General features: G+C 29.6%; 3 protein-coding genes across 3 annotated transcripts; 1 reads left to right on the forward strand and 2 right to left on the reverse strand.

Moving 5' to 3' along the window:
* Window positions 1-317: 317 nt before the first annotated feature.
* LOC104763372 (uncharacterized) lies at window positions 318-727 on the reverse strand. Its single transcript, XM_010486753.2, has one exon. The coding sequence runs from the start codon at window positions 685-687 to the stop codon at window positions 379-381; it is 309 nt and encodes a 102-aa protein (XP_010485055.1). The 5' UTR covers window positions 688-727; the 3' UTR covers window positions 318-378.
* Window positions 728-1,407: 680 nt separating this feature from the next.
* On the reverse strand, window positions 1,408-1,924 carry LOC104763373 (uncharacterized). The gene has a single exon (XM_010486754.3). The coding sequence runs from the start codon at window positions 1,800-1,802 to the stop codon at window positions 1,479-1,481; it is 324 nt and encodes a 107-aa protein (XP_010485056.2). The 5' UTR covers window positions 1,803-1,924; the 3' UTR covers window positions 1,408-1,478.
* Window positions 1,925-10,001: 8,077 nt separating this feature from the next.
* On the forward strand, window positions 10,002-12,291 carry LOC104761147 (4-substituted benzoates-glutamate ligase GH3.12-like). Its single transcript, XM_010484181.3, has 4 exons — window positions 10,002-10,363; window positions 10,470-10,571; window positions 10,667-11,448; window positions 11,545-12,291. The coding sequence occupies exons 1-4, from the start codon at window positions 10,077-10,079 to the stop codon at window positions 12,096-12,098; spliced, it is 1,725 nt and encodes a 574-aa protein (XP_010482483.2). The 5' UTR covers window positions 10,002-10,076; the 3' UTR covers window positions 12,099-12,291.
* The last annotated feature ends 69 nt before the right edge of the window (window positions 12,292-12,360 follow it).

The following is a 12,360-nucleotide window of genomic DNA, read 5'->3' on the forward strand; positions in this document are numbered from 1 at the left end:
TATATAAAAATGATTAAAGTATGAAAATATTTAATGTGTTAAAATTAATGATTAACATAATGTAAGAAAAATAAGATAATCAAAATAAGAAATTAATGTAATTTTCTTAAGTTTTTCAATCGGTGAATGATTTGAAAATATATTGAATATTATGTTATTATATAAAAATGGGTTTTCATAGTTAGTAACTCATGCACTCACCTTTTACAAAGAATAATCTAACCGAAGAAATTAACTAGATGAACATGAGACGTTAAACGAAGTAAAGGACCAAGAAACATCCAGTGAGACAAATTCAATGAGATAAAAGTAAGAACTTTAAAGATTAAACGTGATTCATATTATTAAATGGTTTGCAAGATGGATAAAATGATAAAACTAATGGCGTAATAATCCAGAATATTTGTAAATACAAACGCTTTTGAAAATATTAGTAGGGTAAGCTTTGCCAGGAACGACTTCAAAGTAGCAAGTATCAGGAAGTGTTCTCACTGCGTCGCAACATTCTCTAGATATCCATCGTGAATCTCCATCTGCGACTAATCTCACCGCATAGATACATCCTGGCACGTTATCTATCGCTGTTGTGAAACATAGGTTCGTATTTCGGGCTTCCGATTGTCGGAAACTCAATGGTGATATTAGGGCCAACAAGAAAAACACCACTATGGTTTGTTGCTGTTTCATTTTGGAGAAGTTCTATTTTTATTTTTTTTCTTACAGTGGGTTTGTGGGTTTGGATTGTGTAGAGATAATGAGATATTGTTTCGTATTTAAGAAGAAGAGAATTTTATGCTAGTAAGGAATGTTTTTTTATTCATGTAATTTGATTGAAAAGAATCGGAAAGTTATCGATTTTTGTTTGACCCATATACACATTTTAGGATATTCACAGTAAAATTATGATTTGTGTCCATCTTTGAGATGTAAAATATCAAAATTAACCGATTAACAGAAGGTCATTCACCTCTGGCCGTAAACGTGAAGTTGAATACAACAACATTACGTATGTAACGGGAGATATGGATGATGAGGTTTGTATTGTTGAAGAGAGATGATGTAGTTTGTGTGTTTGATTTACTTAAGTCGAATGAACAGTACATTTATAAGATAAACACAAGTACTTTTTCTTTTTTTGGTCAAACAAGAACAGTGCATTTATAAGCTAAACACAATTGTACTTTGACCGATAAATATTTATTTTTGTTGGATTCAAATTTGTGTCCAGTATACCATTATTTATATTTGTTAAGAATTGATACTGGTATTTCAAAGATATATGATTTTCACGATCTATTTTTTGTATGGTTTATATGAAACATGATACCAAGTCAAAACATATGAACTAATTCGTGAATTTCTGTTAATTAAACAAGTGTCGATGTTCGGAATTGGTAAAACTAATAATTTAATTGTAATCACTTCGCTTCATCTCTTGTTTATTATCATTTATTATTGAAAGATACACCAAACATAAATCATGAACTAGGTTGTGCAGCTGCAGGGACCGCAAAATCACAAATTTCTCTGAAGCTAGTCATTGGTAAAATTACGTCACCCTTGACTTTCAGTAAACAAGTAGGAGGAAGTGTTGCGAATACTGCTCTGCAACACTCAACTGATAACCATCTAATGTCTCTGTCTAATACCGCTATCTTCAACGCATCGTAACATCCCGGCACTTTGTATATCCTGTCTGTCATGCAATAAACTTCTGGTGGATGTGATTCCGATGGTCGGATGATAGATGCCAAAAATAGGACTACCAAGAAGATCAACACTTTGGTTTGTTTTAGTTCCATGTTTTTCACAAGTTTCAAAAAGAATTGGTTTTGTGGGTTCAAATTGTATGGAGTTGAAATCTTTGTTTTGATGAATAAACAGAAAAGAGTTTTGCATTGTTTTAAAGAATTGGTTTTGTGGGTTCCATGTTTTGGTGTATTTACTTGTAGAAAAAAAAAGACTTATGAAGAAAGTTTGACTATAAAAATTAATTTGGCAAGTTCATATATCTGTTTACCCCTATACATTTATGCATATTAGAAGATTCATGGTCAATCAATTTCTACTGTGTAGGGAAATTCATTGAATATGAAGAATTAAAATAAAATCCATATAGTGCATATCACCTCCAAATTTTTTATTTTATTTTAATAAAAATCATCTCAATATTAAATAGTAAGAAATCATTCACAATTATATTAAAAAAAAATCACTAATTTTTCTAAAATGCATACTATTTAAGGGAAAACTAATTAGTTTCATCATTTTCAGTTTTGGTAACTATATTTAAATACAAGATTACATTGGGAGCTATACTGAATGAAAAATATGTATTTTACTTCTTTTGATGATCCTTTGCATATTTTACTTTGACACAAGAACACACAAGATTAGTAGAAACTAGAAAGTCATCATAAGCATATATGTCAAGTAAATGATACTTGATATAGAAAGATTATGAGCAGTGTTCAAGAAAGCGTTAGACGGTAAGTGGGCGGTGACTCAACGCCTAATCAGAAAAAGCGGTTATGAGTGAAACATCTATACAGTATTTAAAATATCTAAAATTATTTTATTTACATGCTTTTGCTTGGTTTATATATGAAACATGTTATAGCAATTAGGAAGTCCAAACATATGATTTAATTCATTAAATTATGTTAATTAAATAAATGTTACCGTATATTTAATTTTCAGCTGAATATTGGCAAAAATTACAATGTAATTAGATTTTTTTGCATATTCTATAAATTGATATAGTGTATTTTTATCAAATTATAAATTAAAACATATTCCCGACAAAAGAGGAATATTTACATCTAAGATAATAAGCCTTTTAAAATGAAAGGAACAAGATGAACAAGAGACGCCAAACAAAGCAAATGACAATTGTATCATGATATTTTAAGCTCATAGGTCCAATTAATATCTTGACCAAAAAAAAATCTTATGTTTTATTGGTTTTAATTTTAAATCATTTTCATATCAATTTTTATTATTTTAGTATTTTTATTTTATTAGTATATCATAGATTTCATAGCTATTTTTTTAAAAAATAGATGTCATAGCATAATTTAAAATTTTAAAATATACTAGGTTTTCACCCGCGGTACACTGCGGGATTAAATTATAAATTATTATATTTAAAATAATAATTTTTGATTTATCTAGTTTTCAAATTCCCAATTAATTAACTTTTTCAAAATTAATTTATAATTTTGTTTAAATGTATTTTCTTCTTCTTATGTTTTATACAATTTATAACCTAATTACATCAATTTTGTTAATAGATAGAATATAAAATTTTAGATTTGTTTTGTTTTATAGAATTAAACAGAGGTATATGCCTATATGGTATTTTAGTGTATATTATTGTTTTGGAATATTAATAATGTGTTATAGCATGTGTAATATTTTGTAGTTCATATACTAAATAATCTATAAGTTAATTTTCTAAACTATCATTACAAATCTATAGTATATGAAATAAACTAATAGTTCTATAGTCAAATCTGACATGCTAGGCGGTCACGCAACAAGTTCAAAGATTTTTAATCCACAAAAACTTATCATACGAAATCCATTAAAGTAAAAATAGTATGTGAGGCTAAAAATCACTTTTTATCAAATCAAATTTTCAAATTTTTATCAAGTAAAATAATTTTTACAACTAAATATTTTATTAAAATTTATATCTTATTTGATACATGAGAGTTCAAATAAAAATTAGGAAATAACTAAAAGACTCATTAGTATTTTCATGATTTTGGTATTTTATATATAATAATTATATCTAGATAACCTGATAATTTCAGATTTTCACCAATATATCACATTAATATATACATACATACTATAACTCCACTTTTTCTTTGGCGAGATAGACACGACATAACTCCACTTTAAAGAGGCTTTGAGATGTCAAAATAACTTAAATGCCACATCTTTTGTGATTACATCTTAGGTTTCCTGATAATAAAGTCACAAACACACACAAAAAAATTCCAAAACACAAACAAAAGAAAAATATTGTTAGAAATTGTAACATCTGCGAACCAAATTGTGGGTTTTGTGGATGGGTGTCGATCAACACCAACAATTTCTGGTTTGACCTGATTGATTTAAATCGTCGAATTCGAGCAGTTTGGTTGAAGTGGAATCCCAAACCAGGGTATTTATGTGAGAAGACCTGACGGTTTCGGTAAAGCCACTTTTACCTGTTCCAGAGAGAAAATAGAGAGAAAAGAGAGAAGAGAGTGTGTTATTAGGAGACCTTGGAGATTCTAGGCTTATTTGGTGAGATCTGTTTCTGTGGAGTGGAGATCTGGTGCTAGAAACGAAGGAGAAGCCTTCCAAGATGTTGGATTCGTTGTTGTGGGTCAGAAAATTCCTGCAAAGAGGTGAGTGCATGACTATGGCTGATCTAAGCCTGAAAATCCTTTGTTTTGCTTGATTTATGGCTGTTTCTGGTGTTTTCTTGGTTGGGTTGTGGTTTCCTTGAGTTTCCAGGACCTTTGGGTGAGTTTCGGACGGTTTTGAGGTTTTGGGAAGCGGTTCTTCGACTTTTGGCTTCAAGCAGAACGTGTCTGCGTAGTCGGTGTCGATCCACACTGAGGGTAGTGTCGGTCGACACCATTCTTTTCAGTAGCGGCTGATACTTGTTTTCCTGCTTTGTTTGTGTTTGAGTGATGTTTGTTAAACATTGGTTTTTCAGTTGCTTGTGTGTATAGTCCACTAGATAGGAGGATTGCCTCATTAAGTATTTGTGATAATACTTACGCATCTTAATTGTTGTTTGTAGTGTGCAGGTATGTGGCGTGGAATCATGGCGATGAGTGAGAGGATGATCTAGGGTCTCGGTTATGTGTTGTTGGTCTTGGTTATATTTATTAATGTTGGAATCTGGTTTAGTAGCATGCTAGGTTGTTGGTTAGAATGGTTAGGAATGTTCCTGTTGTTGGTATGTTTCCGCTGTGCATATTGGTTGTATGATGGTTTGTGGTTTTGACTGGTTTAGTTAAGTATTATGGGATGATTAATTCTGATATATATATATATATATAAACGGGTCAGGTTGTTTCAGAAATAGAACTATTTTGAAATTGAGCACTTTATTACTATCGACATTAACACAACAATATTGTCAATCAATAATCAACATACGAAGAATAGAAAAATCTATTAAAAAAATATGCATTGAAGATCTATAACAGAGAAAGAAGCGTAAAATCAGATTTTGTCATGTTATCGTTCTAGTACAATGTGTTCTTCTTTTTTTTTTACTAATGGGATATAGCGGATCAAAAGGATTAGGAGGATTAGTTTTAAATACGTAATAAAAATAAATTTCTGAGCAAGCAATTATTTTTATATTTTATTTATCATTGCCTTGAATATATCAAATTGAATGGCAATTATTTCAAAATCATACAGTTAGTTTTTTTTGAATGATTTTTTAAATTCAGAATTTATGTAGAACAATTACACCGAAATTAATGGGATTTGTTCCTATAACAGTAAACCGAATTGATGTAAAACATTTAGTTTCTATAAATAAAATTCGAATATAGATAGAGTTAATTTATTTTTTAAATTAACTATTTAATGCTAATGACATCCTTATAAATAGGTTCCAACTCTAGGGTTTATCTGCTAAATGTATATATAAATAAAATCATGAGAGATACATTGAAAAATGGCATCTTACATTAAAATTTGGTAAATTTGTAATCATTTATGAATCATAAATTAATTGTTTATTTAGCAATCCCTAGTTTAATAATACTATCTGTTTCATAAAGTTTCATGTTTAAGGTTATGCACACATATTAAAAACAAAATAATTCTTATGCCATTACTTAATACTGCTATTTGTCTTAGTAATTATTATAATAACTCTATTTAATAGTATAACCGATGTTTAGCTCCATTTTTCAAGGACTTCGACGGTTTCTTACATGGAAAACTCAAAACTGCGCATTAACCAAGTCTATTAACATGTGGTATGTGAGTTGGAATAGCGTGCATTTGTTCAACCGTGCGCTTTACGTAAAGGTAGGTCATAGGTGCATGGGAACTTGATCGATTAGTTAAGTTTAAATAGTTAAACTAAGACTCGTACGATTTACTCGATCACACACATTTCGTTTTTGGCAACCAATCGCAGACACATTTATCAGTGAAGATTCGTACTTAAGTTTTACACTCATGCGCGCACATTTATATTTTTGTTACACACATGAAGCATTTTGTGGTAGGTATAGCCAGGCCCGGCTCAATATTTTATATGGGTATAGCTTACCGTATTTTCTGATTGTTTCACATGTTTCCCTAAGATCGAACTACAGTATAGTATACTCTAGTCAAACAAATAGAAATGTTTTTCCCCACTTGAGAGACTTTTTGTTGTACTTGAATAATTTTTATAAACATGGAGAATGCATGATTCACAAGCTACGTACCCACTCGTACAAATCAGTAACTCCGTTTTGTTTCAGATGTTTATAAACTTAATAATATCACAGGGAAACATGCATGTTTTGTTTGATCCGATGACAAAAATCAAACAAATCATTAAAAACTTAATAATATCATATTAAAACAGACGACAACATCCTAGAAAGTAGGAAAATCTTATACGCATTCATAATTTTATTGATGATGAATTAATCAGAAAAAGCTTTTTGAAATTTATGATTAGAGTAAATAATTAATGACCATACGATATAAAAAAAACAAAGAAACTTCATGTTTGGTGACGGTAATTTGGTATTGGTGACGGTAGTAAGGTTATTGTTGATATCAATAATTAGTTTAAACATTTATTTGTTATCATGGGTTAAAAAAACTTCCTTTTTTTGTTGTTGTCTCTTGGGTCTAATTTATGTGGACACAAATTGAATGTCTCGAAAATTTACATGAGTTTTTGCTATAAAGCCTTCACACAATTCGCCCATGTAAGTTATTATTTTTAACTATAAAATCTGGAAATTGAGAATGTGATGTATATATATTACTAGAAAGTAACTCAAGCGATGTGTGGTTTATGTATGCATTATTAACTTGAAACATAAAATGAAGTTTCTATTCAATTATATATGAAATGTACGAATGTAATTGTTAATATATGTCTTAAAAAATAATATTCATAATACTACGGTTCAACTACAATTAAAGTACATATTACTAAATATTTTTGATTATAATATATTGTTGAAATTATTTAAACAGTATGTTACTCTAGTAATAAGACCATTACTTATAGCAAAGTCAACTATATATGATATTTCCGTTAAATAGTTAAGATAAATTATATTTTTCTATATTGTTTTCTTTTTGGAAAAAAAAACTGAGAAGTAGTCTAGAAAGAAAAATGTAAGATCTTACTTAATTCTTTTGATAGATAATTTTATGTTATCCTATATATTAATTTTATTGTCATCATCTAAAAGTAATAGTTAACAAAAAAATATTTTTATATATGATAAGTCAATTTTAAAATAATTTATTAAAACGATATCACAAAACAAATATCTTATACTATAAGTTTAACCAGTTTTTATAAAAAATCGTGAAAATAAAAGTGTGTGAAATTTAATATATTATTTTATTTTCCATATATTGTCTCTATTTCTAATCATTTTAATATAATTAACAATAAATTAATTTTTTGAAATTATTATTTTCTGTTATATCATAGGGTGATAAAGCAATTATGTTATGATACCATTATGTTTTTTTAGTACATATGTATTAAAGACAATCAAACTGTAACTTATAAATTACTATTAAATACAAATTTGAGTTGTGTCTTTAATACAATATATATGATTATTGAATATAATGTGAGTTTTTTATATATTAGAAAATCTTTTATATTTTTAAATTAGTCTATCATAAATTAATTTGGTTTCAGTTTTTACTTTGAAATGTATGAAACCATTTTATAGTAATAGGACAATTAATTACAACAAAGTTAATTAAATTTTGTATGTTCGTTAAATAATTAAGAAAAAATAATATATTTATAGTTTGGTTTTTTAGGAAAAAAAAACTGATAAGTATTCTAAGAAAAAAAAAGGTGTAAGACCTTACTTTGATAGATAAATTATGTTGTCTTATATATTAATTTTATTTTCATATATAAAAGTAATAGTTAATAGCAAATAATTTTATAATATTATAAGTCAATTTTAAAATAATTTATTGAAACGATATCACAAAACAAATATCTTATACTCTAAGTATAACTAATTATTTCTAAAATTCATGAAAATAAAAGTGTCCTAAATTTAATATAAATAAGTTTTTTTCACAATATAAATATGTTTTATTTCTAGAAATTGTCTCTATTTCTAATTATTTTAAAATAAATAGTATAATTAATAATAAATTAATTTTGAAACTATTGTTTTCTGTTATTTTATGGGGGAGATAAAACAATTATGTTATGATATCATTTTTTTTAGTACATATGTTTTAAAAACAGTCAAACTGTAACTTATAGAATACTATTAAATACAAATTTGAGTTGTGTCTTTAATACATTATATATGATTATTGAATATAATGTGATATATGTATATATATATATATATATATTAGAAACTCTTCTATATTTTTAAATTAGTCTATCATAAATTAATTTGGTTTCAGTTTTTACTTTAAAAGTATGAAACCATTTTCTATTTTTATTTGGTTTCAATTTGTTTATATTTTTTAGTTGTGCTGATCAGTATTTTTTTCTATAGTGTATGATTTCATTATTAAATATATTAAATGCTAAAACTAAAAAATGGAAGGAATATATTTTTCTAATAATGTTGAAAAAAAAATAAACTTTACAACAATTATCTTTTTTTAATAAACTATACACCACATAAAATACAAATTAAATAAAGTTAAATAAAAAATAGAATGTTAAATTTAAAATTAATGAAAATGACATGTGTCACAAAAGTAGAGTGTCAAATGTCACATTTTGTTAGGCAAAGTTAGAAAAAACATTCTTTTATTATATAAGACTAGGTTAGATTCGCGCTACGCCGCGGGATACTTTTTATAATTATTTTAGATATATTAAATTATTGAAAAAATATAATTGTGCTTGAATTCTAAAAAAAAAGAATAGACCACAAATTGAACTGAAATCAAAACCAGTGATGCATAAAATAGAGCTGATGCGAACCTCGACAATGTCGTATTGTGATAAAGGCAGAAAATTGCACCGTTGTACTTACTCGATCCCCGAGTTAAAATCCATACCACTGTTTTAGGACCAGCTTCACAAAACCAAACTACGAGCTAGAAGAAATTGTAACCTAAATTCATCATGAAACAACAAAAACAATCAATTTCAACACAATATAAACATTCAGTTTTAACCAAATAGTAACCTAAATTTAACTGAAAATTGAAACCAGTGATTTATCAAAGTGAGCTGAGACGAACCACTACGAAGCTGTAAGTGGTAATCCATCATCGTTGGTAATGATGGTGGAGAAAAAGAAGCAATCCACCACAACCGATCGACCAACGATGGGGCTAACATCAATGTCAGATCTGCTCAGATTCGTAGAGAGAGCCATGGGATGAACAGCAAAGTCGCGAATCGGAAAAAAATACTTTTATTCCTTCGACGGGAAATCTAGTCACCAAATATTGTGCTTAGTTGTATTAATTGTCTTAATTTGATTGAGTATTCATTTTAATTGATGTGTCATTCTCTGTTTCAATACAAAAGTTGAGGTGTCATGCTCTGATGAAAAACAAAGAAGTTTTATTGTATTGATATGTATTCTTAGTACGAGTGTCTCGTATATAGTAGACATATATATGGCCATTGTTATAACTTATATATATGTTGAACTTGAAAGACGTAAATTGTTTTATTTTATACTATTGGAAACAAAACGAAAAGAAAAACAAATTACTAAGAAATAGATAAATAATAGTCATGAACTCCTGGATATAAAGTAGCAATATGTCGATGTCTATGGTATGACCCCATTATTTCTATTTAAAGAGCCAAGAGTTCAAATCTTGTCTTCAGGTGAACTAAAAGACAGCCAAATATGAGTTTATGCTCTGATTTCATTGAGGGATTAGACGAGAAGATTTTGGAGGACTTGACGTCCAATGTGAAGCAAATACAAAACAATGTATTGGAGGAGATACTCACTTTTAATGCTAACACCGAGTATCTTCGACGTTTTCTCCATGGGAGCTATGATAAAGAGCTTTTCAAGACGAACGTTCCCGTGGTGTCCTACGAGGATGTGAAGCCTTTTATCGACCGTGTCGCGAATGGAGAGTCCTCTGATATTATTTCTGGCAAACCCATCAAAGGATTCCTTCTAAGGTTCATAATTTATATTTCTTGGCTTTTATATTATCAGTGGTTGTTATTTGATCAATGTGAGTACTGATGTTTGATACTCAAGACTCTAATGGTTTTTTTGATGTAGTTCCGGAACGTCCGGAGTAACACGGAAGATGTTTCCTCGTAACAACAAGTACTTGGAAAACCTCAAATTCATCTATTATTACCGCTCGCTCGTTATAAGCAAGTAATAATAATAGCACAATTGTGTTTTAAAAAATATAAACATTTTATTATATATTTGTAAAATCAATGATGGAAGTCTCTCTTTTGGTTTCATAGGCATATAGATGGTCTTGAGCATGGAAAGGGGATGGTGTTTAACTTTTGTACACCAGAGAAGACAACTCCTTCTGGTTTGCTATCAGCAGCTGCGACAACAAGCTTCTTCAAGAGTGATTATTTCAAGAACCGATCACCATGTTGGAATTGGTCATTCACTAGCCCTGACGAAGTCATATTGTGTCCAGACACCAATCAGACTTTGTACTGTCATCTTCTATGTGGCATTGTTCAAAGAAACGAGGTTGTGAAGGTTGGTGCCGCCTTTGTTTCTGTTTTGATCCGAGCAATCGTTTTTCTTGAGAAGTTTTGGAAAGAAATTTGCACTAATATCCGTTCTGGTCATCTTAGCGAGTGGATCACTGATATTAGTTGTAGGGAATGTGTTTCAAAGATTCTTGGAGAACCTAATCCTAAATTGGCTGATCTCATAGAAAACGAGTGCATCAAGAAATCATGGGAAGGTATAATCCCAAGACTTTGGCCTAAAACCAAATTCATTGAAAGCATTGCAACTGGTCAAATGGCTCAACACATCCCAACAGTAGAGTTTTACTCTAACAAGCTGCCATTGATTTCGTCGAGTTACGTATCTTCAGAAATTATGTTTGGGATTAATATGAATCCTCTTTGCAAACCTGAAGATGTGTCATACACATTTCTGCCCAACTTTTCATATTTTGAGTTCCTACTTGTTGACGCGGGTGACAAAGTCGAAATTGTTGATCTTGTGGATGTCAAGTTAGGGTGCTTTTACGAGCCTTTGGTCACAAATCATTCCGGTGAGTTAATAAACCTTTTCTTGACCAAAATTGTGTGTGTATATATATATATTATGTTTACTAATCGATTAATATTTTTGTTTTTGTTTTTGCTAGGCCTACACAGATATAAGATGGGTGATATTCTACAGGTGACTGGATTTTACAATAGTGCACCTCAGTTTAGATTTGTGCGTAGAGGAAATCTGACTCTAAGTGTTAATATGGAGACAACGACAGATGAAGACCTTTTAAATGGGGTGACACATGCAAAAATTGTTCTTGAATCATCAAATTTGATGCTAATGGACTTCACAAGCTATGCGGATATTTCTACTAGTCCAGGTCACTATGTTCTTTACTGGGAACTCAAAGCCAAATACAACAACAACGACGACATTGCTGAACTTGATAAAAAGGTTTTAGCAGAATGTTGTTATGTGGTGGAAGAATCACTGAACAGTTATTATAGAGACTATAGGAGTAGAGAAGGATCAATTGGAGCTCTCGAGATAAGGGTGGTGCAACAAGGATCTTTTGATGCTGTCATGGAGTTTTTCATCAACCAAGGCGCTTCTTCGACTCAGTACAAGACACCCATTTGCATCAAATCTTCCGAGGCCTTGGGGATTTTAGAGAAAAGGGTTCATGCTCGGTTCTTTACTCAGTAGTCCCTGCCTTAATTTGAATCTCTCGTCATAATCATCTTTATGTCATTTGTATGCATATTAAAATAAAAGCTCGTGGACAAACATTACGGGACGAGGCAAAACTTGTACCCTTCACTTATATGTTTCGCTTTTCTTTTTTTGTATTGAACTTTTTCTAAGTGTGTCTTTTATGCGTACACGAATTTGGTTTTGCAGTTGCTTACAAAGTTACTAGAGTGGCTGAGTCCACTTTTTTTTCCTCTGTCACTTTTACTTTTAGGGA

The sequence above is a fragment of the Camelina sativa genome, chromosome 18 (assembly GCF_030686135.1).
Source record: "Camelina sativa cultivar CO46 ecotype springtype chromosome 18, ASM3068613v1".
In the NCBI taxonomy this organism is placed as follows: domain Eukaryota; kingdom Viridiplantae; phylum Streptophyta; class Magnoliopsida; order Brassicales; family Brassicaceae; genus Camelina; species Camelina sativa.